The sequence below is a fragment of the Bidens hawaiensis genome, unplaced genomic scaffold (assembly GCF_021521415.1).
Source record: "Bidens hawaiensis isolate Kalapana, Puna unplaced genomic scaffold, B.hawaiensis_p1.1 tig00000904_1, whole genome shotgun sequence".
NCBI classification, from domain to species: Eukaryota; Viridiplantae; Streptophyta; class Magnoliopsida; order Asterales; family Asteraceae; genus Bidens; species Bidens hawaiensis.
In genome coordinates, this window is record NW_027491052.1 from 4,569,982 (window position 1) to 4,595,594 (window position 25,613).

The following is a 25,613-nucleotide window of genomic DNA, read 5'->3' on the forward strand; positions in this document are numbered from 1 at the left end:
CAATCTACTAAGATATTTTTTTAAAACCAAAAGAAACCGCATCTAAAGAAGAAGAGGGTGTTCCTCTTTGGTATAGAAATCAACTTATAATACTTAACATTTTTAAAATCAACATTTGTTTATACACTTTAAATACATCTACCTATACTAAAAAAAGAAAATAATCTGGATACATGACATTCTGAGGTTAATCCTAACTATCAAATTCCTGCCAAAATCACTTCTCTTCTATTGATGGAAAAGAAAAAAACATAATCTTGGTTCTAAATATAGTATTGATTATAAATTCATCATACCGTATTAATTGGTCAATCTCTATTGATTGAATTATTAATGCTATAAATTATTGTAAGTATACTTAATATAAAAAAATATTAATATATGAAATAATTACGCGTCATAAAAATATTTTCTTTAAATTAAAATGTATATAAAAGATTTTGTGTTTAAATAGTACACTAACATTTAATTTTTGAGACATCTTCGTATTGAAGAAAACTATAATAATTTTGTTTACTTTTTACAAATATCCAATGTTTAATAAGTCTTAAAAATCATACAAATTTTCCACATTTTATATTTAGTACAAGACTAAAGCTATTCAAAAAGAAAAATATGGTGGCTTTTTTGGTTTATGGTTTAGGGTTTATGGTATGGAGTGAAAAACATTTTTGTGAAAGACTTTAACTACATCTTTTAGATCTAAAGGCCTCATTGTTTTAAATGTTGCTTCCAGTGGTATTTCATTATTGTATACCGATGATAGAACAACCCATTCTCGATTTAAAATTCAAATACTTTTGATGATATAAAGCAACTATATTTGCAATACATTTTTTACATTAATTATCTTTTATTTTATTTGTATTAAATTATTCATTGTAATTTATACATTAACTTATACCGTGCAATACACGGGTTTCTAAAGCTAGTATACTATATATTTAATTGGCACAAAATATTCTTGTATTAATTAGGGGTGTAAATGAGCCAACTTGCTCGTATGTTACTTTTGATCGCCTCTTTAAAAGCTTGAATCGAGCTGTGCTTAAACAAGCTTGAGCCTAACAATAAGTTTGCTAAACGAGCCAGTTATTTATACGACTTTTATTTAATAAATAAAATTTATATTTGTATAGTAAACATTATGATATATAATATTATGCTAAAAATAACTAAATAATATTATGTTATTACATAATAACTAGAACTATATATATAAGTATAACTATAGATACGTATACATAAATTAATCCATAAAATAATTAACAAGTAATAAACGAGTCTAGCCAGAGCCGAGTTTGAGCTAGAAAACTACCCACAAGTCGTGTTCAAAATTTAAATACAGGGCTTTAAATGAGTCGAGCTCGAGCATTGACGAACTCGGAATTAGCTAGTTTATGATGTAATATTTAATGTGGTGATTTCTAACTTTACTACCTGTTACATTGATTGAATTTTGATGTTAACTATTTAAAATGCACAAAATATGATGTAGAAGTAATTTTATAAAACTTTTGTAAAAACTAACATCTTACGTATGTGATAAATGCCTCTTCACGTCTCGTCTTGGCTTCATGGATCCTATCGTCTCGGCACGCATTGCGTTAAACACGGAAACAAAATGAGAGCATCTGCTACACCAGGCAAATAAGTCAAATATTTCAAGAATTGACAATAAAAGTCAAACACACACTTAGTGTTTATACTTGCATAACCTTTAATGGCACCAGTTTTTTCTCACACAGAAGCAAGTTCTGAAAAGTTTTTATGCTCCCCTCAACTTTCCATATATCCCACACCAGCTTCAACCTGCAAAAATCTGGATTCTTGATGTTAATAATAAGATTTAAAAACGGAACCTTGTGGTATAGCATTTCTCTTAAGCATGTTGCCAGAATATTAGAATCAAGGGATTTTTACATATATTCCTTTTTTAAACCTCTTAATTACATATTTCCCCAATATTAAATTATAATTACATATTTCCCTTTTTAATTAACTATTTAAGCCAAGAGGCCAGCAACCTTAAACAGACTACCCTCGCATATCTGGAGACCTGCAAGTCACAAGTCCGCCGCCACACAATGAAGAAGATGGATCCAGGCTAACACCGGAAGCAATTACAGTCTACAAACCTTGATGGTCGAAGGTGGACCCGAGGAACTTTCCGGCGGAATACACATATCTGGCGAACCCCGCAATTCCAGCCGAGAGAAGAATGTGGTGGCTTGGACACGCTGGTTTTGATTCTGGTATTCCGACGACCTTGTAAGCTTTCCGGCAGGTCTAAGGTATTCCGGCAGTGATGGTCGAAGGTGGTATGACTGTCAATTTTTATTTTATTTGTTGTTTATTTATGTAATAAATATTATAGTCCATTATTTCATAAAAGAAGCAAATATGACAACAAACTGGGTATAGTTCTTGAGAGCTACAGACCAGTAAAAAATATATGTAGTAGACATTAATTAACATGCTTAAAGAAAATAAACTAATATGAATTATTTTTAAGAATTACCAAAATTATTTGCTTGAACTATCAATAATAGATTTGCATCTCATTCACAGACCATAAGACCAAATCGAAGATGTCCAGTTTGGATGGTTTAAAACCGAACCGTAAACACAGCTAACCTTAGCACCGACTTGGCTTACGTTGAAATTTGGGAGATATGTATTGATGTTTTAGGAAGGGATGTATGTAAATAGTCTTTTAGTTTGGTCATTAAGGGTAAAAAAGTAATTTAATTAATTAATTTAAATGAAATGAATAAATATATAATATATGTGGTTTAGAAAGGGAAAATATGTAATTTATTTTAAGGCTTACCCCTTAAGAAGGGGAGATATGTAAATACCCAGAAACAATGGTATAACTAGAACAAAATAATATCATTTAAATTAGGTAAAAGCAAACATTTACTAAAGAAACATTAGTGTTTTTGGTAAATACCTTTTACCAGATAATTTGATGACAATGTGACATGATCAATTTATGAAATAATATTGTTCTTTTATTTATCTTCCAACCGTAATCTTAAAGTTTAAGCACCAAATTCAGTAATTTGATTACTAATAGAGCAGTAATAAAGATAGAGCGTGCTACAAACAAAGAGTATCAATCATTATATACATTTAGATACCTAGGATCCAAAGAGGACAAAGTGCCAACGAAGTAGCATGTTTGTGGTATCGAGTTCTTGGAATGTAGGCAACTAGGCATCCAAGATGGAGCTGAAGTTGAGTGATTGGAGGTGGGTACTATTAGCACATGTATATTATGTTAAAATAGAATACCAAATTGTAGCCTTGATATCCGTTTGATTAGCACAATCATCGGATAGCCAGTTGTAAACTTTTGTGTATTTATTTCCTTTGATAGTGAATGACACCCGACTTGTCCTTCAACTGGTCAAGGGTCTTCCCGTGGAGTACAACGTCGTCAGATCTATCATCAATCAAACCACACCAACATGGGAGATGGCATGCCACATGCTTTACTCCGAACAACAATACCAAATGGCTCGGGAACTCCTTTCCACACCAGCCGCTATGGAAACTGTCAGGTCTAGGTGTGATTCACAGCTGCTAGAAAACCGGCGTCCTAATTCTTCCAGGGCAGCGGCCACCATGGTCACTCTTCTCATGGTGGTGGTCGTGGTGGACACGGCAAGGGAAATACCAACTTTACCAGTAACCCTCGTGCCAATTTCAACAAGTGGCCTATGATGACTGGTCCTATGATGCAACAACCTGGTTGGGCCAATTGGACTCTACTACCAAGTCCGTACCCCACCCAAGCCTAGAACAACTTTCCTCCTTGGGCCAACCCATTTCAACAATGAATGGGTCAACCTCCAAAGTCCAGTAGCAACAAGTCAAACTCTCCACAAAGTTGGCAGCCAAGTAACTCCACTGCAGATCCTTCACAATCTCAGCAGGCTCCACTAGCAAATGTTGCCACTTTTGATGTAATGGATCCAACCCAACTCGATCAGGTTTTTCAAGCTATGACTTTAAACCCGCCAACTAATGATGAAGAGTGGAACATGGACACCCGGTGCTTTGGATCATCTCACTGGTAATCCAGGTATGATTCAAAATCCCATGTTCTCAGATTCATATGGTTCTATATTTGTGGGTAATGGACAGCGTATTCCCATCCTTGGATCGAGTCACCACACCATTAAAAACCCAAACTGACTCTTTTACCTGAAAAATGTCCTTTATACCCCTAATATAATCAAAAACCTCATTTCTGTATGAAAGTTTTCTATTGACAATAATGCTTCTGTTGATTTTGACCGGCATGGTTTTTCTGTGAAAGAATACCCAAGTAGGAAGATGATCTCCCGCCACAATAGTTCAAGTCAACTCTACCCGTTTACCTACCCGGTGTCGTCTTCAATTTTCTTGGCTTCCTCAAATAAAGACGTTTGGCATGAACGTTTAGATCATAAAGGTGGACCCGTTATGGATTTTTTAATTTCCAGTAATTTTATTTCTTTTACTAGACATGGCAAAAGCGCGGTTTGCGCATCTTGTCAACTTTCAAATAATAAACGTTTACCGTTTTCCCATTCAACGTCATCTACTTTATTACCGTTTGACATAATACATTGTGATTTATGGACCTCACCGGTCATTAGTAAAACATGGTATAAATATTATTTGGTGCTTGTTGATGATTTCACAAATTACACATGGACTTTCCCGCTAAAATTTAAATCCGAAACTTATGAAAAATATACCCAATTTTACCATTTTATCCGAACCCAATTCAACATGCCTATTAAATCTTTTCAATGTGACTTAGGGGGCGAGTTCGGTAATCACCGCTTCAAGTCATTTGCCATTACAAACGGCCTTCAATTCCGCTTCTCATGTCCACATACATCCCAACAAAACGGGAAGTCCAAACGAATGATCCGAAGACTAAATGAAATAATGCTAGCCCTTCTCACTCATGCTTTTTTACCACCCGAATTTTGGGCCGAAGCTTTACATACGGCTTGCTACCTCCAAAACATCCTTCCTTCAAAAACCCGAAAACAACTTACACCCGCACATGCTCTCTACCTAAGAACACCAACTTATGACCATCTACGTGTATTCGGATGTGCTTTCTACCCAAATATGACCGCCACACGTGCCCACAAACTTGAACTCCGGTCCAACCTTTGTGTCTTCTTATGTTATCCCACAAACTACTGTGGTTATCGATGTCTAAATCTCTCTACCGGAAAAATAATTCTCTCCCGATATGTGGTTTTTGATGAAACCAAATTTCCATTCCAAAACCAAACTTCAAAAACTCAATCATACCACTTCCTAGAAACATATCCCTCCCCTATATTATTCCAGCCAAGGCCCACCACTTCCCAGCCAACAACTCAATCCTTGTCTGATCCCCCTACCTCACCAGTTTCACAAAATCAGCCCCTAAACCACTCTCCGCCACCCTCTTTACCCTCTTCTCCCACCATAGTACCAACCCCAAACCACTCTACAGAACCCGTCCTCAATCCCTCCCAAAGTAACCCTCTTACTACTAATAATCACACCATGACAACCCGAGCTAAACACGGAATCTCGAAACTCCAAGTCAAATTCAACATACACACCCACATCGATGAAACAATTTCTCCCATACGCACATCCCACCTAAAAGCTATGAATGATCCAAAATGTTACGCTACCATGACCGATGAATATAAGGCTTTTATGGATAACCACACATGGGATCTCGTACCGAGACCCAAGTATATAAATATCATACGTTGTGTGTGGCTTTTTCATCACAAATTTAACTCTAATGTGTGACATTCGTCAATTTCGGGTCACTTTTGTTATGTAAACCCGACCCGTTTGTAACCCGAACATTTCAAATATATAAAATATTGGATCTTGTCATTTAAAATATATAAAATATTGTTATTTTTATATTATGCATTGTTTGACCATTTAAACATACCCATTTTTATGCAAACCATAAAAGAATCTTTATACCCAACCCTTCACTCCTTCCCTATATACACACACTCATCTTCTTCATTTTACTCTTGCTACATCTCCAAAAAACCCTCTCAAACTCCATAGATTCAAGGTTGTTATTTCTTATGTATGTTTTGAAGTTTTGACTTCTCAAGTCAAACTAACTATAGTCTTTCATTCTAACTTGTTCATCTAACATTACTAACTCTTGAATATGGTGGTACAACATATATATAATACACACCCCTTGTTTCCTTTATTTGTTACTTCACCGACTTTGGTTGGTTAAGTTTCGAATGTCATAAGGCAAGGCTTCATGGAGGACTTCGTGTTCTTGATATATATTTACACACACATAACTTATTATACATATCACTTATGACTAACTTCTAGCCCTTTAGTTTGTTCATCTTATTTACAAGTTCCATGGTGTGGGTTTGTATAAGACTAACCTCGGTTTAACCGAAACTAGTCCAAACCGGAAACCAAACTTTTGTTTACTAGTTTTGTTAAAATAGTTGTTTAAACATGTTTATTGCTAGATTTGAGTTTCAAAAATCATTTTTACAAGTTCTTTGATATTAAGCATATGGAATCCATCTATGAACTCGTTGGGAGATGGAAATCGAACTAAACCGAAACTTTTGCTTAAAAGACTTGTAGTTAACTTTTTTTGTAGTAAAATTTAAGTTTTCTTCATTTATAAACCAATATACATGTTCTATGATATTTGGGCATGTAGAAACCATCTATGAACTATTTGTGAGATGGAGACCGAACTATACCGACTTTTACTCACTTAAGACACACAAGTGTGTTTTTAGTTATCAAGACTTGTATATTTCTTTAAAAAAAATAGTTTACAAACTGATTTTAATTATTTTTCTTAAGTACTTGGAATAGTTGGATCCAACTTGATCTCATAACAAAGTTTGGACTGACAAAACCGAACACTCGCTTAACGTACGTTGTTAGTTCTAAACAATAGATCTACGTACTTGGATAAGTGTTAGTATGTTTTAATGAGTTATCTCATAACAATTAATATTTTGGAAAGTTGACTTTGGGTTCGACCATTTGTCAAGACCCGAACCGACAACCCGAACACTCGTTAAAAACCCGTTTTAGTATCTTTAGCCTAATGGAACTTGCATTTTAGCATTTTCCCCACCTTATTACTTAACATTGGTTAAGTAAATATTAAGGTTAGATACTTTAACCCGGTTTTGAGCAAACTTACATTTTTTAAGGGTTATTATTATAAATTCTTAAATAGTTACATTTTAAACCTTGAACTTTAATTGATTAGTTTTTGCAACAATTATTTTATTTAAAGATCTTCAAGACAACATTTCTAAATCCAAGACTTTCTTTTATTTAGGCTTCATACGTTAAACTCGTTGTCCCGGCAAATCTCCAAATAATCAATCTTTCAAGTTTATTACTTGAACGCGAGTAACTTCATACCCCGTTTTCTATCTTTTATTTTGGGGGTGACATTTCAACTTATCTAAACTAAATGTTTTTTACTTGGGGTCTTAAACCACAAACGTTGTTGTATAACTTACTTGAATAATTGCTCGATTTGGTGTTCTATGCTTATTTGACTATGTGTTTATCGTTTTTGGATTGTGGAACTATAAATCCTAGACCATTTGGCAACCCCTCATGGCAAGGTGTCGTTAACGTAATGCAATTAACGATAACTATAAAATCCTAAACTATTTGGCAGCCCCTTATAGTTGGGTGTCGCTAACTTGTTAGCAATAACTATTTATCCAAGTTTATAGCTATTATTTATGGTTTTGTATACTAGTTTTGTGGCTTTTCATACTATATATCTATTGTTCAAACTTATGAATTGCTCACCAACCTTTGTGTTGATAAACTTTATTTTATGAAATGTTACAGGTTGATTATGGAGTTCGGTGAAGAAAACATCACAAATACCGTTAGGATATTAGCAAAAATGAACAATATTTGATTTGCTATATTTTGTTATATTTTGTTGTATTTGAGTTATGAATATTTGGTTATGTGACATTTTCGATGTTGTGAAATGAAATGAGTTTGTTAAATATTGTCGCTTTAATTAGTGTCATGCGCTTATGAGCAATCGTTGCACCCCGGCATGTTCCGCCGCCTTTGGTCGGGGTGTGACATAATGGCACACTACAACGTTATAAAGCTCGATTGGTGGTGAATGGTAAAAGTCAACAGGTCGGTGTTGACTGTGATGAAACTTTTAGCCCGGTAGTTAAACCAACTGCAATTTGAACTGTTTTAAGCTTAGCTGTTTCCCGAGGATGGCATATCAATCAGTTATACGTTAAAAATGCCTTCCTCCATGGTGATTTACAAGAAACTGTTTACATGTTTCAACCCCCGGGTTTTCATAATTCTTCACATCCTAATCTTGTTTGCAGTTTACGTAAATCTCTCTACGGGCTTGAGCATGCTCCATGAGCCTGGAATCAACGTTTTGCTTCATATATTATTCGATGCGGATCCAAGAGTACGGATACGGATACATCTTTATTTATTTACAAAAATGGCAACAACATAGCCTACTTCTTTATGTTGATGATATAATTTTAACCGCATCAAATGAGCAGTTACTCAAGCAGAATAAAACTTCTTTGTCCAAGGAGTTTGCCATGACCGATCTCGAAAAGCTCCATCACTTCCTTGGCATTAACGTCCAACATCAACAAAATGGTATGTTCTTGTCACAATCAAACTATGCTTTGGACATCCTTGAACGCGCCAACATGAGAAATTGTAAACCTGCATCAACACCAGCTGATAAATCTTCTAAACTAAGTGTAATGGCTGGTACACTATTATCCAATGGAACCCTATATCGAAGTCTTGCGGGTGCACTCCAATACTTAACATTTACATGGCCCGACCTCACATATGTTGTTCAACAACTATGCCTTTTCATGCATGCATCGTGAGAGCCGCATCTTCATTTTCTAAAACGGATTCTCCGATACCTCAGGGGTACTATTCACCATGGGCTTCACATTACACCCTCTAAATCATCCAATCTAATTGCATGTTCCGATGTCGATTGGGGGATGCCCCGACGCACGTCGCTCGACATCCGGCTACTGTGTGTTCTTAGGAGATAACCTTGTGTCTTGGTCCTCGAAACGCTAAGCCACCATCTCATGATCCAACGCCGAAGCCGAGTACAGGGGCGCAGCAAACGTAGTCGCTGAAACGAGTTGGCTTCGAAACCTCCTTCTTGAAATATCAGTACCAACTCGCAAAGTAACGATTGTCTACTGTGATAACATATCCGCTGTCTACCTCTCTGAAATCCTATTCAACATCAACGCACAAAACATGTGGAACTCGACATTCACTTCGTTAGAGAAAAAGTCCAAGTTGGGGACATCCAAGTTCTTCATATGCCAGCCGATTTTCAGTACACGTATATATTCACAAAGGGGCTTCCTTGCGTTTTATTCACCCGCTTCAAAGACAGCCTGCACATTCGTGATCCTCCCGCTTAGTCTGAGGGGGTGTATTAGCACATGTATATTATTTTAAAGTAGAATACCAAATTTTAGCCTTGATATCCGTTTGATTGGCACAATCATCTGATGGCCAGTTGTAAACTTTTGTGTATATATTTCCTTTGATAGTGAATGGCAAACGATCAATCCACTCAATAATCTTCAGGTACTCGATAATGTATGCTCAATTGTGTAAAATAAGGCTTAGTAGATAGCGAACTCCTGGTGTTAATTCTTCAGCTAGATGTAGCGCTAGAGGTCAAAAAACTTAACACTTGAGAGGCTGCATCATGTCAACACGAAAACACATATTTTTTTATATATTTATCTTGAATTTCTAGTTCGGTAGTTAACTATGATAGTACAATCTGTTTTTGTTGTTGTACCCTAGGAAAAATTTTCGTGAGCGGGTGAGATCTATTTTAAGTAAGTTTTCTACTTGTACCCATTCTTCGCATTTTTCTTACTACATATTGTAATTGTTTTCATATTGTAAGTACAACCTTGATTAACTATAGAGTTTAAGGACGATTACTAGGCTACTATCTTTCATGCCCAAACGCGAGAGGTTAACAGGTTTGATAACTTTTTGTCAGCTAACGAAAGCGTCGAAGCCCAAAGGATTGTCTTGGGTCGCTTGTGTGTTGAAACATTAGTTTCTTGCATACTTTCGTAAATTCATTTGGGTGTGATTTTGTTGTATTCTATGGTTAATGTTTTTATGTTTATAATTGTTGGACCCAGAAACACAAAAAACTTACATTTCAAATTCAAATTTTAAAATTTAAAAACTGTGTCGTATACGTTACTAAGTAGCTGTTAGAATTAAATTCAATATCGTATTCCAGTGTTTACACTACTAATCAGCCGTTACATCCAAAGTGAGCATCGTATCATAATGTTACCGTTGCATCAAACCCTCTATAAAAAGACACAAACTAACGAAACCCAACACATTCATTATCATATATAAAACTCTAAGTATCGTGCTCATCTTCAATCTACATCATGCATATCGAGTTAATCGATCGTTCACCAGAGGTAGATCCTTGCATCTTTCCTGGTGCTCCGTCTTCTTCAAGAGCGGTAACTTGATACATTTTTCACTTTTATAATTTTATAACATGCTAATATAACTTTGAATTTCCCCCAATTTATTTGTAGAAATTCAATTGAATATTGGTAATTAGGTTTTATTATTATTATTATTATTATTATTATTATTATTAATTTTTTAAGATGAAGTGAAAGTAAAAATGAAACAAATATATCCAGATAAACCGCGAAGGATCATCCCCAAGATCAATGAACTCAACAACTGAACACAACATCCAAATCCAAATCCAATGACCAGATTCTCCATCGGCGAAGACGACGATGATGAGGAAGAAGGCAACCCCCCGGCCATCGTCAAGCGTCCTAGGTTATCCGACAACGCCTCGCAATCTCGTACACCGGTTCCTCCATCGCTTCAAGAACTGGAATCGGTGGTGGAGATGCAAAACCAGCGGCAACCGGATGGTGTTGCAGTTGCAAATAGGATTATGAAGAGAAACAGTGGTGGGTTAGGAAATGGAATGCATGTGATTGTTACGGATACTGATGTCTTGGATTGCCCCATTTGCCTCGACCCCTTATCCGCCCCAATCTTCCAGGTATTATTATTGCATTTCATTTCATATGTATGTATCAATGCCAATTGTTATGACTTCATTGTTGAAAGAATCATAACTTTGTTTAGTTTATCAAATATACATGTTGACCGACTATAAATACTTTTAGGCTTTCTCTATTCCGACACCCATTTTGCTGTTTGGACACCCTTCCCTACCTATACGACTCGTATAGCTTATACTAGTCGTATAGAAATTAGCTTTATGTCAGAACCCTTTAATACGAGTAACCCCCCATACGAGTTGTATGGGCTATACGAGATGAATTTGAATTTTCATGTGACATGACAGCTTTATGCCGGATCACATGCAAAGTAATTACAAAATTTTTTATTTGCAAAAATGAGAGACTAAAAAAAGGAAAACAAAAAATTGAGTAAACAGAGATTCGAACCCATGCATCATGTGAAACAATCGATGCAAAACGTAGAAGAGCCACTATGATAGATTTATTTTTGTTAATCTATTGTAAAGTGGCTGTATTTAAAAGTAACATAAATAAACAAAAAAAGTATTTTGCGGCACCGTCATTTGCTATTTATCTAATATATATATTATGTAATGCTATCATGTTTAACTATATTATTTTGAATCTATAATTACGCATACAAATCACATAATAATAGAAGTAATAATACCACATAACATAGCATATCACATACAACTCGTATAGGCTATACTAGTCGTATAGAGGGTGTATAGGTATTATACGAGTAGTATAGGCTATACAACTCGTATAAATACCAGCACCATCTCGTATAAGTCTATAAGTCATACGACTCGTTTAAAAATTTGGTCAAACACGTTTTCCAAGAAACTGGTGGTTGTCAGTGTACGGAAGCCTATACGACTCGTATAAGCTATATGAGTCGTATAGATGGTGTCTGAATTTTGAAGGTGGGTGTCTTATTAGCAGGACCCTACTTTTATGTAAGCTGTGTCAAGTACAGGTGCACAAACCGGTTTTAAACTCAAAGCCGGTTCGGTTTCATCAACAAAACTCAAAACCAGTTTATGATTGGTTTCTGTTTGGGTTGAAACCGGTTTCTTGACCAGGTTACGATCGGTTTCGGTTTGGGTTTTGATCGGTTTGCCTGGTTGGTTAACCGGTTTTGGTGGAGAAAATTACAAATCGGTTCTGAACATACGGTTTCAATCAGTTCCAAACTGGTTTCCACATAATCGGTTTCGGTTCGATTTTCTGGCCAGTTCGGTTAACCGGTTTATTTGCCCACCTCTAGTGTCAAGTGCTTTCTACCGGTCATAAGAGGTTTTTATCTATTAATATTGTATTTTTAAGGTTTATTTGTATTTAGTTTTTAGCCAGCGTGTCCAAGTTATGTTCTTTTATCATTCAGTTCTACAATTTCCTTAAATGAAACTATTATTGACTTTTATGAAGTTATCCTAAGCATGTTAACAGTTTCTCATTTTTCTCTTTTTGTGTTGATGTGGAAGGTTAACATGTATTTTATCGGTTTTCTTTTATGTTAATGTTGTTGCAGTGTGAGAACGGGCATATAGCATGCTCCTCATGCTGCAAAAAGGTGAAGAGAAAGTGTCCTTGTTGCTGCATGCCAATCGGTTACAACCGTTGCAGAGCTGTTGAAAAGATTGTAGAATCAGTCAAAGTGTCATGCATAAACACTCGAAATGGTTGCAGAAGGATCTTAACTTACAGTAAACAGGCAAAACATGAACAAGTGTGTGTGCACGCCGCATGCTCCTGTCCTTACCCATCATGCCCGTATTCTGGTTCTTCCAAGAACATGTACCTCCACTTCGGCATGCAACATGCGGTTTCCACCACCCGTTTCACCTACAACACCGATTTCTTTGTTAATGTAGAACTGCACCAGAAACATATCTTTCTTCAAGAACAGCACGAAAGTGTTGTTTTTATCCTCAATCATGAAGTTAAAGAACATGGTCGAGCTTTGAGCGTCGATTGTGTGGGATGCAGCACGTTAAAAGCTTGTTTTGAATGTCATATCACTGCTAGTGACCCGATGGGGTCTCTTTATCTGCGAAGTGTACCAGAGGTGTACACGAAGTGGTCTGAACATCCGCTTAGAAAGATGTACTTAACGATTCCATCTGACTTTTTTAGCACTGGGACTGTGCATATACAACTATGCATTAAAAAAGTTGTGTCGCCGGCGTGAACAAACAGATGTAGTGTATGCTAAGTGTTCTTATTTTTTTTAGAATTTGCTTTCTGATTAGTTTGTGTAACAGTGAATTTATCTTGATCTTTTTAAGTTGTGTTGAATAATGTTAATGTTCTTCTATTGAAGTGGTAATGGATACATTATATGGTTTGTTTGTTTGCTTTCTCTTGTATCTCAGTATCTGGATCAGTGAAATTCGATTTGATTCTTCAATCAAAATAGGCTTTGATGGAATTTTTGATGCTACATTATTATTCATTTAGTAAAGGTAACATGAATTCAAATAAAGAATCCAAACATGTTTTTAAAAATTAAACGAGATGAAAAGGGAATTAAAGATCACTCCAAAAGAAAGATATTAATTTAATTTAAGATATTTTGAAGATATTTAAACTTGAGTTATGATTACAAATGATTTTTTTGAGTTATGATTAGAAATAATTTTTTTAGAAAGAAAGTTAAATAAAAATGAGTATTTTAGAAAGAAGGTTAAATAGAAGCATTTAATATCTTTCACAAATTTCTGTTTTATCATTGTAATTTTTATCTATGTTATATATTATTAGGATTGAGTAGTGATGAGCTGAAACTGAAAAACAAAGTGATGCCACGTAGCTGTCATGTGTACAAGCGTGGTTTCATCATTTGCATCGAGGCGTGCTGTGAGAATACAAAATATTATAAGAGTGACTAATAGAAAAATGAAAAAAAAAAATTGATGAGGTGGATGTAACACCCCGACCAAAGGCGGATTATACATCGGGGCGCCGCATATTGTTTCACTACTCGTGACACTATTAGTGTCAATATTTATTAATACACATTTTATCGCGCACGCGCAGCGGGGAAAATAAAGAACATAAATCAAACATAAATCAATATATTATAAATTATAACATTCAAACAACATTAACTTGTCTTGATACATTTTAATTCTAGGTCCAAAAGTAAAAACGTCCTACGTGTCCACAAGCTCCAGAACAGCTACTGCAAACCTGAACATGTGTTAAAATAAACGTCAAACACTTGCGTGTTGGTGAGAAATCAAGTTTAATACAATACATAGATAACAATAAATCTGCGCGCAACATGTGTATGTCTGGTTTTCAACAAGGGTGTAATCTGATCGGGACCAACTCTAAGAGACAAGACTGCCAGTGCTCACAATTGAGCTCACAAACAAGACTAACTGTGCAAGTGTAACAAAAGAGAAAATCATAAACGAATGTTCTCCCGTGTTCATCTAATGGTACCATGAAAACTGCGGAATAGACCGTCCATACGGTTAATGATCCACACATACAAATAAACAGCCAAGTCTACGTCCTCAACACATGGGATACTGCGCGACTAAAGTTCATAAACAAGTTTAAGACTCTAAGTTGTATGAACACATGAACATCCCAAAACATTAAAAGCAAAAAGGGATTAGATACGAGATAACTCACTTGATAAACGATGCGGTGTAAGATAAAGCAAGAACCAACTTTAAACAAGCACAAGTTAACCTATAATTAAGATTATTGTTTTAACGATCTGTTTTAAGTCTTGATAATAAGTTAGCATAATTAATAAGTAAATTATTATATAATATATATATATTACCGGAAAAGCAGGGCAGAACAGGGAGGAAGACGGAGGCAGAGAGGAAGACGGCAGAGAGAGCAAGGAGCAAGAGAACAGGAGAGATTAAGTGTTTGTGTGTGATGTGTTATGAAAATATTATTATTACTTATAGGAAAACCCTAGGAGACACAAACCCTAGAAAAAGGGGAAAAGATCTCAAAAAGTAAAAGAAAAGATATCAACGGTAAAAAGTTCTGAAAAGTAAAGATATCAAAAGATATGGCAGCTGCAGGGGGCAAGATAAAGCTGTCAGGGAAACAGTAAAAAGCATGGGCGGTTCAGATAAAGGTACTGGTCAAGCATGGCAAAAGCAGATCTCAAAAGATAATGTCAGTCACTTTTTCTACCAACCAATGGGGTTGGTACGCATGCTGCGCCGAAAGTAACTATTCAGACATTAGATAGGTTAGGTCAACAGCTCAGAAGAAAAGACATTTACAAAAGCAAACGGCTAGAATAAACAGAAGATACAAGGGTTAAGCGCGAGAAGGCTGAGTGCGCGAGCGCGAAGGCTGGCACAAAAATCCTTAGCGCACTGCGGGAAAAATCACATCCTTAGCGTGCTGTGTGAACTAGAATTCTAAGCGCATCGCGGGAAGAACATACATTCTTAGCGCATCGCGGGAAGAACATGCATTCTTAGCGCGCTGCGAGAAGAGTTCTCTTCACGCATCGCAGGAACAAGATGTCTTCACGCAGGCTTCCATGTAAGGAGTCTGGCGCGTGGAGCTGCAGACATCCTTAGGCGGGAAGAACCAAAGGACAAGCAAAGGGTTGAGGGAAACAAGGCTTAAGGGCGGGACGGCGACAAGAGGGAAAAGAAGGCGGAATGAGAGAAGGAAGAGGGAGGGGACGGCGGAAAGAAAGAGAGAGAAAGAGGCGGGAAGGAAATTATATATTATTATTAAAAGTAAAATATAAGTATAAATAAATATTAAATTATAAAAGAAAGAGATCGGGTCAGAGAAACGGGTACCTGGGTCGGGTCGGATCAGGGCAGATGTCACAGTGGAGATAAAAGATTGGTCTATATATTGATCATTAATTAAAAAATTAAATCAATTAACCAAATAGAGCCCCCACGCCCGCGAGAATCACGACGTTCCTCCCCTTGGGGCCCCTACACACCCTCCTTGCTGAGGTGGCGGGCCTTAGCATCTCTTTCACCTTCACCACAGCATGTAACCTTATATTTGGATTCTAGATTTTTAAGCTAAGTGGCAAGTAAACAGGCAACAAGTTGCGCCGAAAGCCCATTTTGAATAGCAAACTCAATCATACTAATTTAGAACTTTAGGGTTTTTTTTTTCTTTGTTAATGTTAAAATCGAATAAAATCCCATCATTCTCTCGCTTCACCTCAATCTTCAAAAAACAGACACGTCACTGAATGTATTTTTACGACATCAATGACTTTCAAATTTCTAATTTTTCGGTGCTCCGTAACCCTAACTGTGACATTCGTCAATTTCGGGTCTTGTTTGTATTCGTTTTTGTATTTGTTTATTATGTAAACCGACCCGATTTGTAAACCGAAGCTTATGTTATAATCAAAATGATGGATTTATGTTACAATATTGTTTCACACTTGTTGGGTCTTGAAAACATCCTATTTTTATTTTTATTTTTATTTTTATTTATTTATTTATTTTTCTTGTTTTGTGTTTTTGTCTTGATCCATTTTGCATGAAAACTCTTGTGTCTCACACCCATATTTGACCACCAACATTACCCTATATATACACCACCTTTCCTCTTCATTTTCCCTTGCTACAACTCAAAAAAAAAAAAAACTCTCTCAAACATCAAAGATTCAAGGTTATCTTCTTAAGTGCTCTTGAAGGTTTTTAGTCTTTCATCTTAATTAGTTTATGTAGCCTTATTAATACTTGTTTATGGTTGTGCAACATATATATAATATACACCCCTTGTTTACCTTTGGTAGTTACTTCTCCGATTTCGGTCGGTGAGGTTTCGGACCTCGTAAGGCAAGGCTTCATGGAGGACTTCGTGTCCTTGATATATATACATCTATATAACTTGTTCATATATATTAATCTTGCTTATTTTAGTTTGTTGGTCATGTTTACAAGTTCCATGGTTATGGGTTTTTAAGAGTCTATGCTTCGGTTTAACCGTAAATAGCTCTAAACCGTAAACCGAACTTTGTTACTAGTTTTGTTAAATAATTGTTTAAACATACTTATTGTTAGATCTAAGTTTCTAAAATCAATTTTACAAATTCTATGGTTATGGGTTTGTAGAATCTTACCTCGGTCTTAACCCGAAACACGATCCGAACCGAAAACCGAACTTTTGTTTAAAGACTTTATTGTTAACTTTTGGTTGTAAAACTTAAAGTATTTTTATTTGTACATTATTATACAAGTTCTTTAGTGTTTGGACATGTGGAAACCATCCATGAACTTGTTGTGAGATGGAAACCGAACCAAACCGATTCTTACTCGCTTAAGACACATAAGTGTGTTTTTTTTAGCCATCAAGACTTGTATATTTCTTTAAAAATAGTTACAAATTGATTTTTAAATATTTTCTTAAGTACTTGGAAATGTTGGATCCAACTTGATCTCATAACAAAGTTTGGACCGACAAAACCGAACACTCGCTTAACGTGCGTTGTTAGTTCTAAAACAATGGAACTACATACTTGGTTAAGTCTTATTAAATTTTATTGAGTTATCTCATAACATTCAATATTTTGGAAAGTTGACTTTGGGTTTAACCAATTATCAAGACCCGAACCGACAACCCGAACACTCGATAAAAAAAACCCGTTTTAGTATCTTTATTCCAAAGGGATTTGCATTCTTGCATTTTATCCACCTTATTACTTAACATAGCTTGAGTAAATATTAAGGTTAGATACTTTAACCCGGTTTTCGAGCAAACTTACATTTTTAAAGGGTTATTATTATAAATTCTTAAATAGTTACATTTTAAAACCTTGAACTTTAATTATTTACATTTCTCAACATTTATTTTGTTTAAAGACCTTCAAGACAACCTTTCTAAATTCAAGACTTATTTTCTTTTTAGGCATTGTGCGTTAAACTCGTCGTTCCGACAAATCTCCAAATTATCATCTTTCAAGTTTACTACTTGAAGGTGAGTACTTCATACCCCATTTTCCATCTTTTATTTTGGGGGTGACATTTCATACTTATTCAACAAAATGCTTTATATTTGAATCTTAAACCACAAACGTAGTTGTATACTTTACCTAAATAATTGCTCGATTTGGTGTTCTATGCTTATATGCCTATGTGTTTATCGCTTTTGGTTGGTGGAACTATAAAATCCTAGACTGTTTGGCATCCCCTTATAGCAAGGTGTCGTTAACGTAATGCAATTAACGATAACTATAAAATCCTAGACTATTTAGCATCCCCTTATAGCTAGGTGTCGCTAATGTGTTTAGCGATATCTATTTATCCAAATTACCACTTTTATTTATCGTTTCGTATGCAAGTTTTGTGGCTATCTTTATTATATACTATTATGATTAAACTTATGAATTGCTCACCAACATTTGTGTTGACAAACTTTATTTTATGAAATGTTGCAGGTTTGCATCTTGGTTGATTTATGATTGTGAAGAAAACAACATCAAAGACCTTAGGATATTAGTAAAAATGAACAATATCAAATTTGCCATATTTTATGATATCTTGTTTATGGTTATTTTATGGATAATTGCTATGTGACATATTCAATGTTGTGAAATGAAATGAGTTTATTAAATACTGTCATTTTAATTAGTGTCTTGTGCTTATGGACAATCGTTACACATCGGCATGTTCCGCCGCCTTTGGTCGGGGTGTGACACTAACCTTGCATCACAAATATCCTTTTTAACTACATTTTTGTGGCATTCTTGTTTCTTCCTGTTACAAACACCAAACAAGGAACCAAAGCATCCCGGTTTACAAAAATCTAGGTGTGTTTAAAGAAGGCTTAGGATCCTCCCACACCACTTGAGATCCTCACAAACCATTTATTTTTCTTTACGGCTCGTATAGGGCTATACGGTCATATAGCACCTGAATCATGTTTGTTTGTGTCGGAGCTTATCAGTCATTGTTTGTAGTGCCTCGTGTAGCCCTATACGGGCCGTATATGGTTATACGGGCCGTATAGGGCTATACAGGCGTAAATACAATTTTTTGGACACAATTTTAAATATTAATACGTTAATATGGCCGTATAGACCTATACGAGCGTATAGACAATTTTTTGGACATAATTTTAAATATTAATACGTTAATATCTTACATTTTAATGTATTAATAGATAACATACTTGGTTAAGTATGATATTTTAGAATCGAATAAATTGTCTATTAACATTTACATAACATACTCGGCTAAATAATTTGTAGTTGTACTCGAGAACATTCGTTTAAGATTATATTATGTTACATTTTTTAATAGTCTATACACAATAATCAATCGATAATTAAGCAAACAAGAAAACATTTGGCCAAAACATACTGATAAACATCTGGTCCACATACATAAAAATAAAAGTGCACCACAAACATTTGGCAAAAGTTTTCTATACAGTCGTATAGCCCTATACGACCGTATAGGTTTTATGGTGTGTCAGCCAGCAATACGAGCCATTTAACACCTATACGGTCATATTGGTTGAGAAAAACTGTTTATTTGTCCCCCTTGTCAGTCATGCATAGCCAGGGGCGGACCCACATAGAACCTATCGGGGTCCCGAGACACCAATGTTTTTTAAAAATTACCAAGAGGCGGTGTATTAAATTTTGTAAGGACCCCATAAAAATTAATACTTGGAACCCATACTATTAAGGTTGAACTGGTCTAGTGGAAAGTCCCTTGTTTTTCTTTTGAGAGGTTGCAGGTTCAAGCCTCACCATACTCTGTTTTTGTTGTTTTTTATAGCCTAGTCCATATTAGTTGTTTAGTTAGGGTATTTGTTTTTGTTGTTTTTTATATCCAAGTCAATATTAGTTATTTAGTTAGGGTATTTTTGTTATTCGTTAGTTTCTCACATATAATCATTATCACCATGCAACATATATAATGATAACATGAGTTTTGCATATTCGTTTATTCTTTATCTTGTGTATGCATATTATAATTAATCATTTATATGTGTTAGAGTTAATTTTTCATGTTTGGTCGTGTATGTAATACCATATATATAGCTTACGTTTATGTTTTTCGTGTATGAATAAAAATGAATTAAAAGTCTCTTTTCTTATCTAGTTTCTAATCTAAATTCTTACTACTTACTCGTTTCCAGTGACACCATATTTCCGTGTTTTATTATGTTCATCGTCTCGACCCGACCCGAATAACGACCGGCCCGGAAATTTTGTAAACCGAAAAAATTAGGACCCCATTGACAAAAATTCTTGGGTCCGCCACTGTGCATAGCATATACGCCGTATAGGCATATGAGGTTGATGTATGAGGATCACATCTGTTAAAGAATACAAACACACCAACAAGTTCCCCTCCAAAAAAAACTACCTTGATACATAATACAGGGACCAATTATGTAAAATACACAGCATCAGTAAAACGCAAATAAGGGGGCCGTTTGAAGCTATGCATCCATCCGATCAACCTTTAACATCTGCTCTCATCATCATCTTCTTCATCCTTCAATTTCACAGCAATCGGATGCAAACCCACTTCCGATTCGATCCAAATTCTTCATCAGAACCCTCAATTGTGCAAAAACCCTTAATTTACCCGTTTCCCCCTTTTATTAAACCCTAATTATCCTCAATTTGACAATCTTGTACACATGGTTACTGATAGCTCACCCAATTTCGATGACGGAGCTGAAATCTTCCCTCCGATGGTATCGATTCTTGTTAAATTTGAATACTTTTTGATGGGTTTATAGTAATGACATGTGTATGTTCTTGATTCTTGATTTAGATTGAAAAATTGATGCTTTTTTTGATGTGAAATTGTGTATGTTTTGATCAATTGCTGCTGTTACAGCTATTAGAAGAAAACTAGATGAATCTTGTGAATTGGGTGCTTATGAGTTTAAAGCTATTGAAGATCTTAACTTTTAGTCAATGTTGTAAAACTCGCTAGGCGATAGTCTGACAGTAGGGTAGGGACTAGCAATTAATCGGATTGGAATTTATATGTAGTTTTTGAATATACAAACATATATATAAAATTTTCAATTTTGACCAAGTTTGACCAAATAGCAATTAATCGGCAGCTAATCGGTGGGGTAGGGACTAGCTATTGATCGGGGATTAGTTGAGATTTTTACAACCATGCTTTTAGTTATAGTTTCTTGTTTTATTGATTGTTGTTGATGGTACATTGACAATTGTTTTTGTTGCTGAATTTAACTTTCTGGTTAATATTATTGGTTTTTTTCTAAATAGGTGCCGAGTGAAAGTGATTCGATGGTGGTTAAGAGAAAAGAAATCACGGGTCATGAACTCGAAGGGAGTCGGAGGAAGAGAAAGAAGCAAGGTGGTACGCCTCGGCCTGCTTGCTCGTGGGTACATTTTAGGTAATGAAAAGATTTCTTTTTTTATTCTTTTTCTGTTTTTTGTGTTTGGTTGTGTTAGCTTTTGATCTTTGTGTAACTGACACATGTGATTGTGAATGATTTTCTAGTCGGGAATTCATAAAGGAATACAGTGCCTCACATCCCGAATCATCTGGTTTGAAAGTTGTAAGCATCCTGGATCTGACTTTATTTGTGATGACTGAACGAACATGAACGAAGAATGTTCGTTTGGTTAACTTTAAGTGATCAAACGATTGAACAATGACAGTTAAACAAACAGGGTTTTCTTGTTTGTGTTCGTCCGTTAAGAAAACGAGCGTGCTTGTTTATGCTCATTCGTGAACAGTTTAAACAAACAGTTCACGAACGTAAACAAGCAAACGTAACTGAATTCGATGAAAGAACAAAACGGAGTGAAAACCAATTAAAAGTAAATGTGCACAACAATGTGCTAAAAAGTTTAAATGAATATGTTAACGAACTTAAATAAACAAGCGTTCACTGACATAAATGAATGTACGATGTCTGTTTGTTTAACTAATTGAACAAAAATTTTGTTCAGTTTTGTTCATTTTTTAAATAAACGAACTTTCCGTAGAACGGTTCACCGAACGTTCAGTTAGTTTACAAGCCTACCATCTGGAGTTGATTTTGATGTCAGGTTTATCTTCTTTTAGGCAACAAAAGCAGCATCAGACGCTTGGAAGGTAATGACTTTAGAAGAAAAGTCAAAATACACAAAACGGGCCCGCGAAGTATGGAACGACTACTTAAGTTCTGCCCCCGCACGCGAACCTAAACCTAGAAAGCAGGTGACTTTATGTCGGTTTTCCATCACAACGCCTCTGTTTGGTAAAAAATTGTCGGCTTTTCACTGATTACTTATGTGTTTTATGATGCAGGCGAATCTTGTCACTCGGTGTTCACCCGGTCGTTTAGTCAACGTGTTGAAGCACTTCACGGATGACCAAAAAGAAGCCGTGAAAAGCATGGGATTTGGTAGTCTTCTTGATCTCAAATGCAGAACTTTGAGGCGTAGCTTATGTTTATGGTTGTTAGAAAGATTCAACACCATAAGGCGAAGTTTAGAGATTTGTGGTGAAAGAATACCTTTAAACCCTCGTGATGTTCAGCTTGTGATGGGATTACCTGCAGCCGGTAAAGAAGTGGTCAACTCGGGCCCTGATGAGTTAGTTGCCGAATTGCGCCAAAAATACAACGCGTCAAACCGAGGGATTTCAGTTCGGTTTCTTGAAGAAACATTAAGTCAACCGGAAGCCGGAGATGACTTCAAAAGGGCGTTTTTATTATATGTTTTGGGGACACTTTTGTGCCCGACTGCAAGATTAGATGTTAGCCCTTCGTTTCTTCATTTCTTAACAGATATGGATTCGATTCATGAATACAATTGGGCAAAGTTTTTGCTTGATCGGTTAGTTAGGGAGGTGGCACGTTATAGGCAAGGAAAACAACGGGCAGTTGGTGGTTGTCTTTTGTTTCTTCAGGTGGAATTCAATTATTATTATTGTTAAGTGTTTTGGTGATTGCTTTTGTTGTGAGTTTTGATTTGGAAATGTAAGATTTGTTAACTTTTGTAGTTATTCTACTATGAGAGTGTTGCCATAGTGGGAATGTGTGAACCGGGCCTGGTTGATGTTCCATGTGTCTCTTTGTGGACAGAAGAAGCTATTTCTGAGAGAGAGAAACATGAGAAAGAGCTTGGTGGTTACGGTCGCGGAGAGGTAAGCCTGATATCTATCTATATCTATTGTTACTGTAGTAAACGTGTTTTTGAGTTGATCCAATATGACCTTGACCTGTTCTAAAAAGTGACCATTTTCAACCTGAACCCATTTTGCTTCACTACCGAAATCAACCCATCTTGTCACCTCTAAATCTCTAATATATTTATAGTATATTTGTATATTTTACTTTTCAAATCATTATACAAGGCCTTTTGTTGCAAACAACCCATTTTTGATTTTTTTGCAAATAAACTTAATGATTAATAAAGATTAAAATTTTTGGACAAATCCCAGAAGTTATATACAAAAAGAACATCCATACATGGAACATTGATCCGTTATTGATAATTTTGCAAAACTACTATCTTTATCATTGTTCAAGTTTAAATATTTTTTCCATGTTCAGGTGATTTGCAAGGAGAGAGGTCTTGGGTTAGGATTGCTATCCTTAACTGACAGGGAACATGTTGATGTACTCCCATTAAGGGAGGTGGCTGCTAGAGTTAATCGTGGCACTCTCGTTCGACAGGATGAAAACCTGGTAAACAATAAGGGTATTTTAGTTATTTTATAAAATTTAAGAGATAAAGTCTGTAAAGATAAGGGAGGACTCGGGTTGGAGTGGTCAAGTTACATTTATGCATAAGTTTGGACCAGTGGTATAGTTTCTTATATTTGAGGACCAAAACTGAAATCTGAACATACCACAGGGACCATTTGTGTATATTACTCTTGTTATGAAAAAATATAATGACACATAATTTGAAATTTCTGCAGGAAAATGTCCCATTCGCGTACAAAAACGACAACGCGCCGCCTATGCGAATTGACAATTACGCCTACAAGAATCCATTAGAATATACAAACACAAATATGTACACAAGTCAATCGGGTCAACCCACATGTTCGTGCCCGCTTCTCAACTGCAATTTTGTTGGTTTATTTCAAGAATTATCAGATCATTTCAGCTCAAAACATTGGGATTCCGGGAAGCGGTTTCAATATAACTCCCCATTACCCGTATCGTTAGGAATGAATGAAGCGTTTCTTGTGCTACAAGCCGAAGAAGACGGTGTTCTGTTTTTACTTAATAAAGGGACTGAAAATATTGGTCATACGGTTATGGTAACTTGTATTGGCCCAAGCAATAACAATGAGCGGTTTCTGTATTGTCTTGTGTCGGAAAAAGGAGACGCGTCGTTAAAGTTGAAGTCGTACACACAGACTTTACCGGGCCGGGTCGAAGGTGTTACTCAATCCGATTTTCTTTTGGTGCCTTTTGCCTATTTGAATTCTTCTGGGGAGTTGAATTTGGAGGTTTGTATATGGAACACTGAAGATTTGGGTGAAGTTTAATAATATTAATACCAAAAGACTATTTGCTATAGTTTTTTTTTTTTTTTTTTTTTTTTTTTTTTTTTTTTTTTGGTGATTTAGAAAATGTATGTAGTAGGGTTATGTGGAAAATGATGATTTGTTTTGAGTTTTGAATTTGTTTTTGTTTTTGTTTATGTTATAGTAGAACACATATATAAGTGATGGAAGTTTTCTAAATATGTAGATATTAAAGATTGCAATTTCTGATTATATGGTTTGTTTTCCAAAACTTGGTATTTGTTTTTCTTTTGTGTGTAATTTAGTTCTAATTTAATTGAAGATCTTTTTCTTTCTGTTTAATGATTAAATCAGTAGCATTAGTGCATTGAAATAGAAACCATTCGGTTTGTAAGTAACTGAAATAGTATGAAAAAAATAAAGAAAAAACCCTTTCTCAATGACCATTGAAATGAGTCATACAAGAAGAGCTATATTGATTAAACGAAAAGTACCAATCAAATAAGTCATCTGGCTACTTTTATGAAATGTTTATTTGAAAAAAAAAATAGAAAAATCATTTCTATAGAAGTAACAATTAAAAAACATTTTTTTTACCAAAGAACGGCTGACTTGATTGATTTGTGACTGATTGAAAGAAAGGTAAACCAACAAATAGTTTAAATAGAAGCTATATATTATTTACCCACTCTAAAATCTAAAATATAAAATTTCACATTTCCCAAATATAATAATTTCTTAGAGCATTCTCATCCCACTTCTTTGAGCATTCTCATCCCACCCCTCATCTCTAAACCAAAAATTACACTAAAACTCACTATATTTTCTCTCTCTATTTCAATTAAATAATACTTTTTATACCTTTTATCATTACCTTTTCTCTTTCCTTCACTCACAACCACTCTCAAAATATATTAAAAAATTATAGGGGATGAACAGTAACTTTTCAAATATACAGAAAAATCCCTACTTTTTCTAAAATGTAAAAACTCTT

General features: G+C 35.3%; 2 protein-coding genes across 2 annotated transcripts; both read left to right on the plus strand.

Annotated features, from left to right (window-relative positions):
* Nucleotides 1-10,870: 10,870 nt before the first annotated feature.
* Nucleotides 10,871-13,362, plus strand: LOC143546185 (putative E3 ubiquitin-protein ligase SINA-like 6). Its single transcript, XM_077037904.1, has 2 exons — nucleotides 10,871-11,179; nucleotides 12,703-13,362. The coding sequence occupies exons 1-2, from the start codon at nucleotides 10,871-10,873 to the stop codon at nucleotides 13,360-13,362; spliced, it is 969 nt and encodes a 322-aa protein (XP_076894019.1).
* A 7,208-nt stretch (nucleotides 13,363-20,570) lies between these two features.
* Nucleotides 20,571-24,813, plus strand: LOC143546553 (uncharacterized). Its single transcript, XM_077038205.1, has 8 exons — nucleotides 20,571-20,858; nucleotides 21,409-21,539; nucleotides 21,647-21,704; nucleotides 22,217-22,351; nucleotides 22,442-23,044; nucleotides 23,138-23,281; nucleotides 23,691-23,825; nucleotides 24,062-24,813. The coding sequence occupies exons 1-8, from the start codon at nucleotides 20,802-20,804 to the stop codon at nucleotides 24,638-24,640; spliced, it is 1,842 nt and encodes a 613-aa protein (XP_076894320.1). The 5' UTR covers nucleotides 20,571-20,801; the 3' UTR covers nucleotides 24,641-24,813.
* The last annotated feature ends 800 nt before the right edge of the window (nucleotides 24,814-25,613 follow it).

What these genes read in the sequence shown, in the direction of transcription:
- LOC143546185 (XM_077037904.1), top strand. Translation starts at nt 10,871, where the DNA reads ATGACCAGATTCTCCATCGGCGAAGACGACGATGATGAGGAAGAAGGC. An exon ending in TATCCGCCCCAATCTTCCAG is followed by an intron (nt 11,180 to 12,702) that starts GTATTATTATTG and finishes ATGTTGTTGCAG; the next exon opens with TGTGAGAACGGGCATATAGC.
- LOC143546553 (XM_077038205.1), top strand. Translation starts at nt 20,802, where the DNA reads ATGGTTACTGATAGCTCACCCAATTTCGATGACGGAGCTGAAATCTTC. An exon ending in GTTGTCTTTTGTTTCTTCAG is followed by an intron (nt 23,045 to 23,137) that starts GTGGAATTCAAT and finishes TAACTTTTGTAG; the next exon opens with TTATTCTACTATGAGAGTGT. An exon ending in GTGGTTACGGTCGCGGAGAG is followed by an intron (nt 23,282 to 23,690) that starts GTAAGCCTGATA and finishes TTCCATGTTCAG; the next exon opens with GTGATTTGCAAGGAGAGAGG.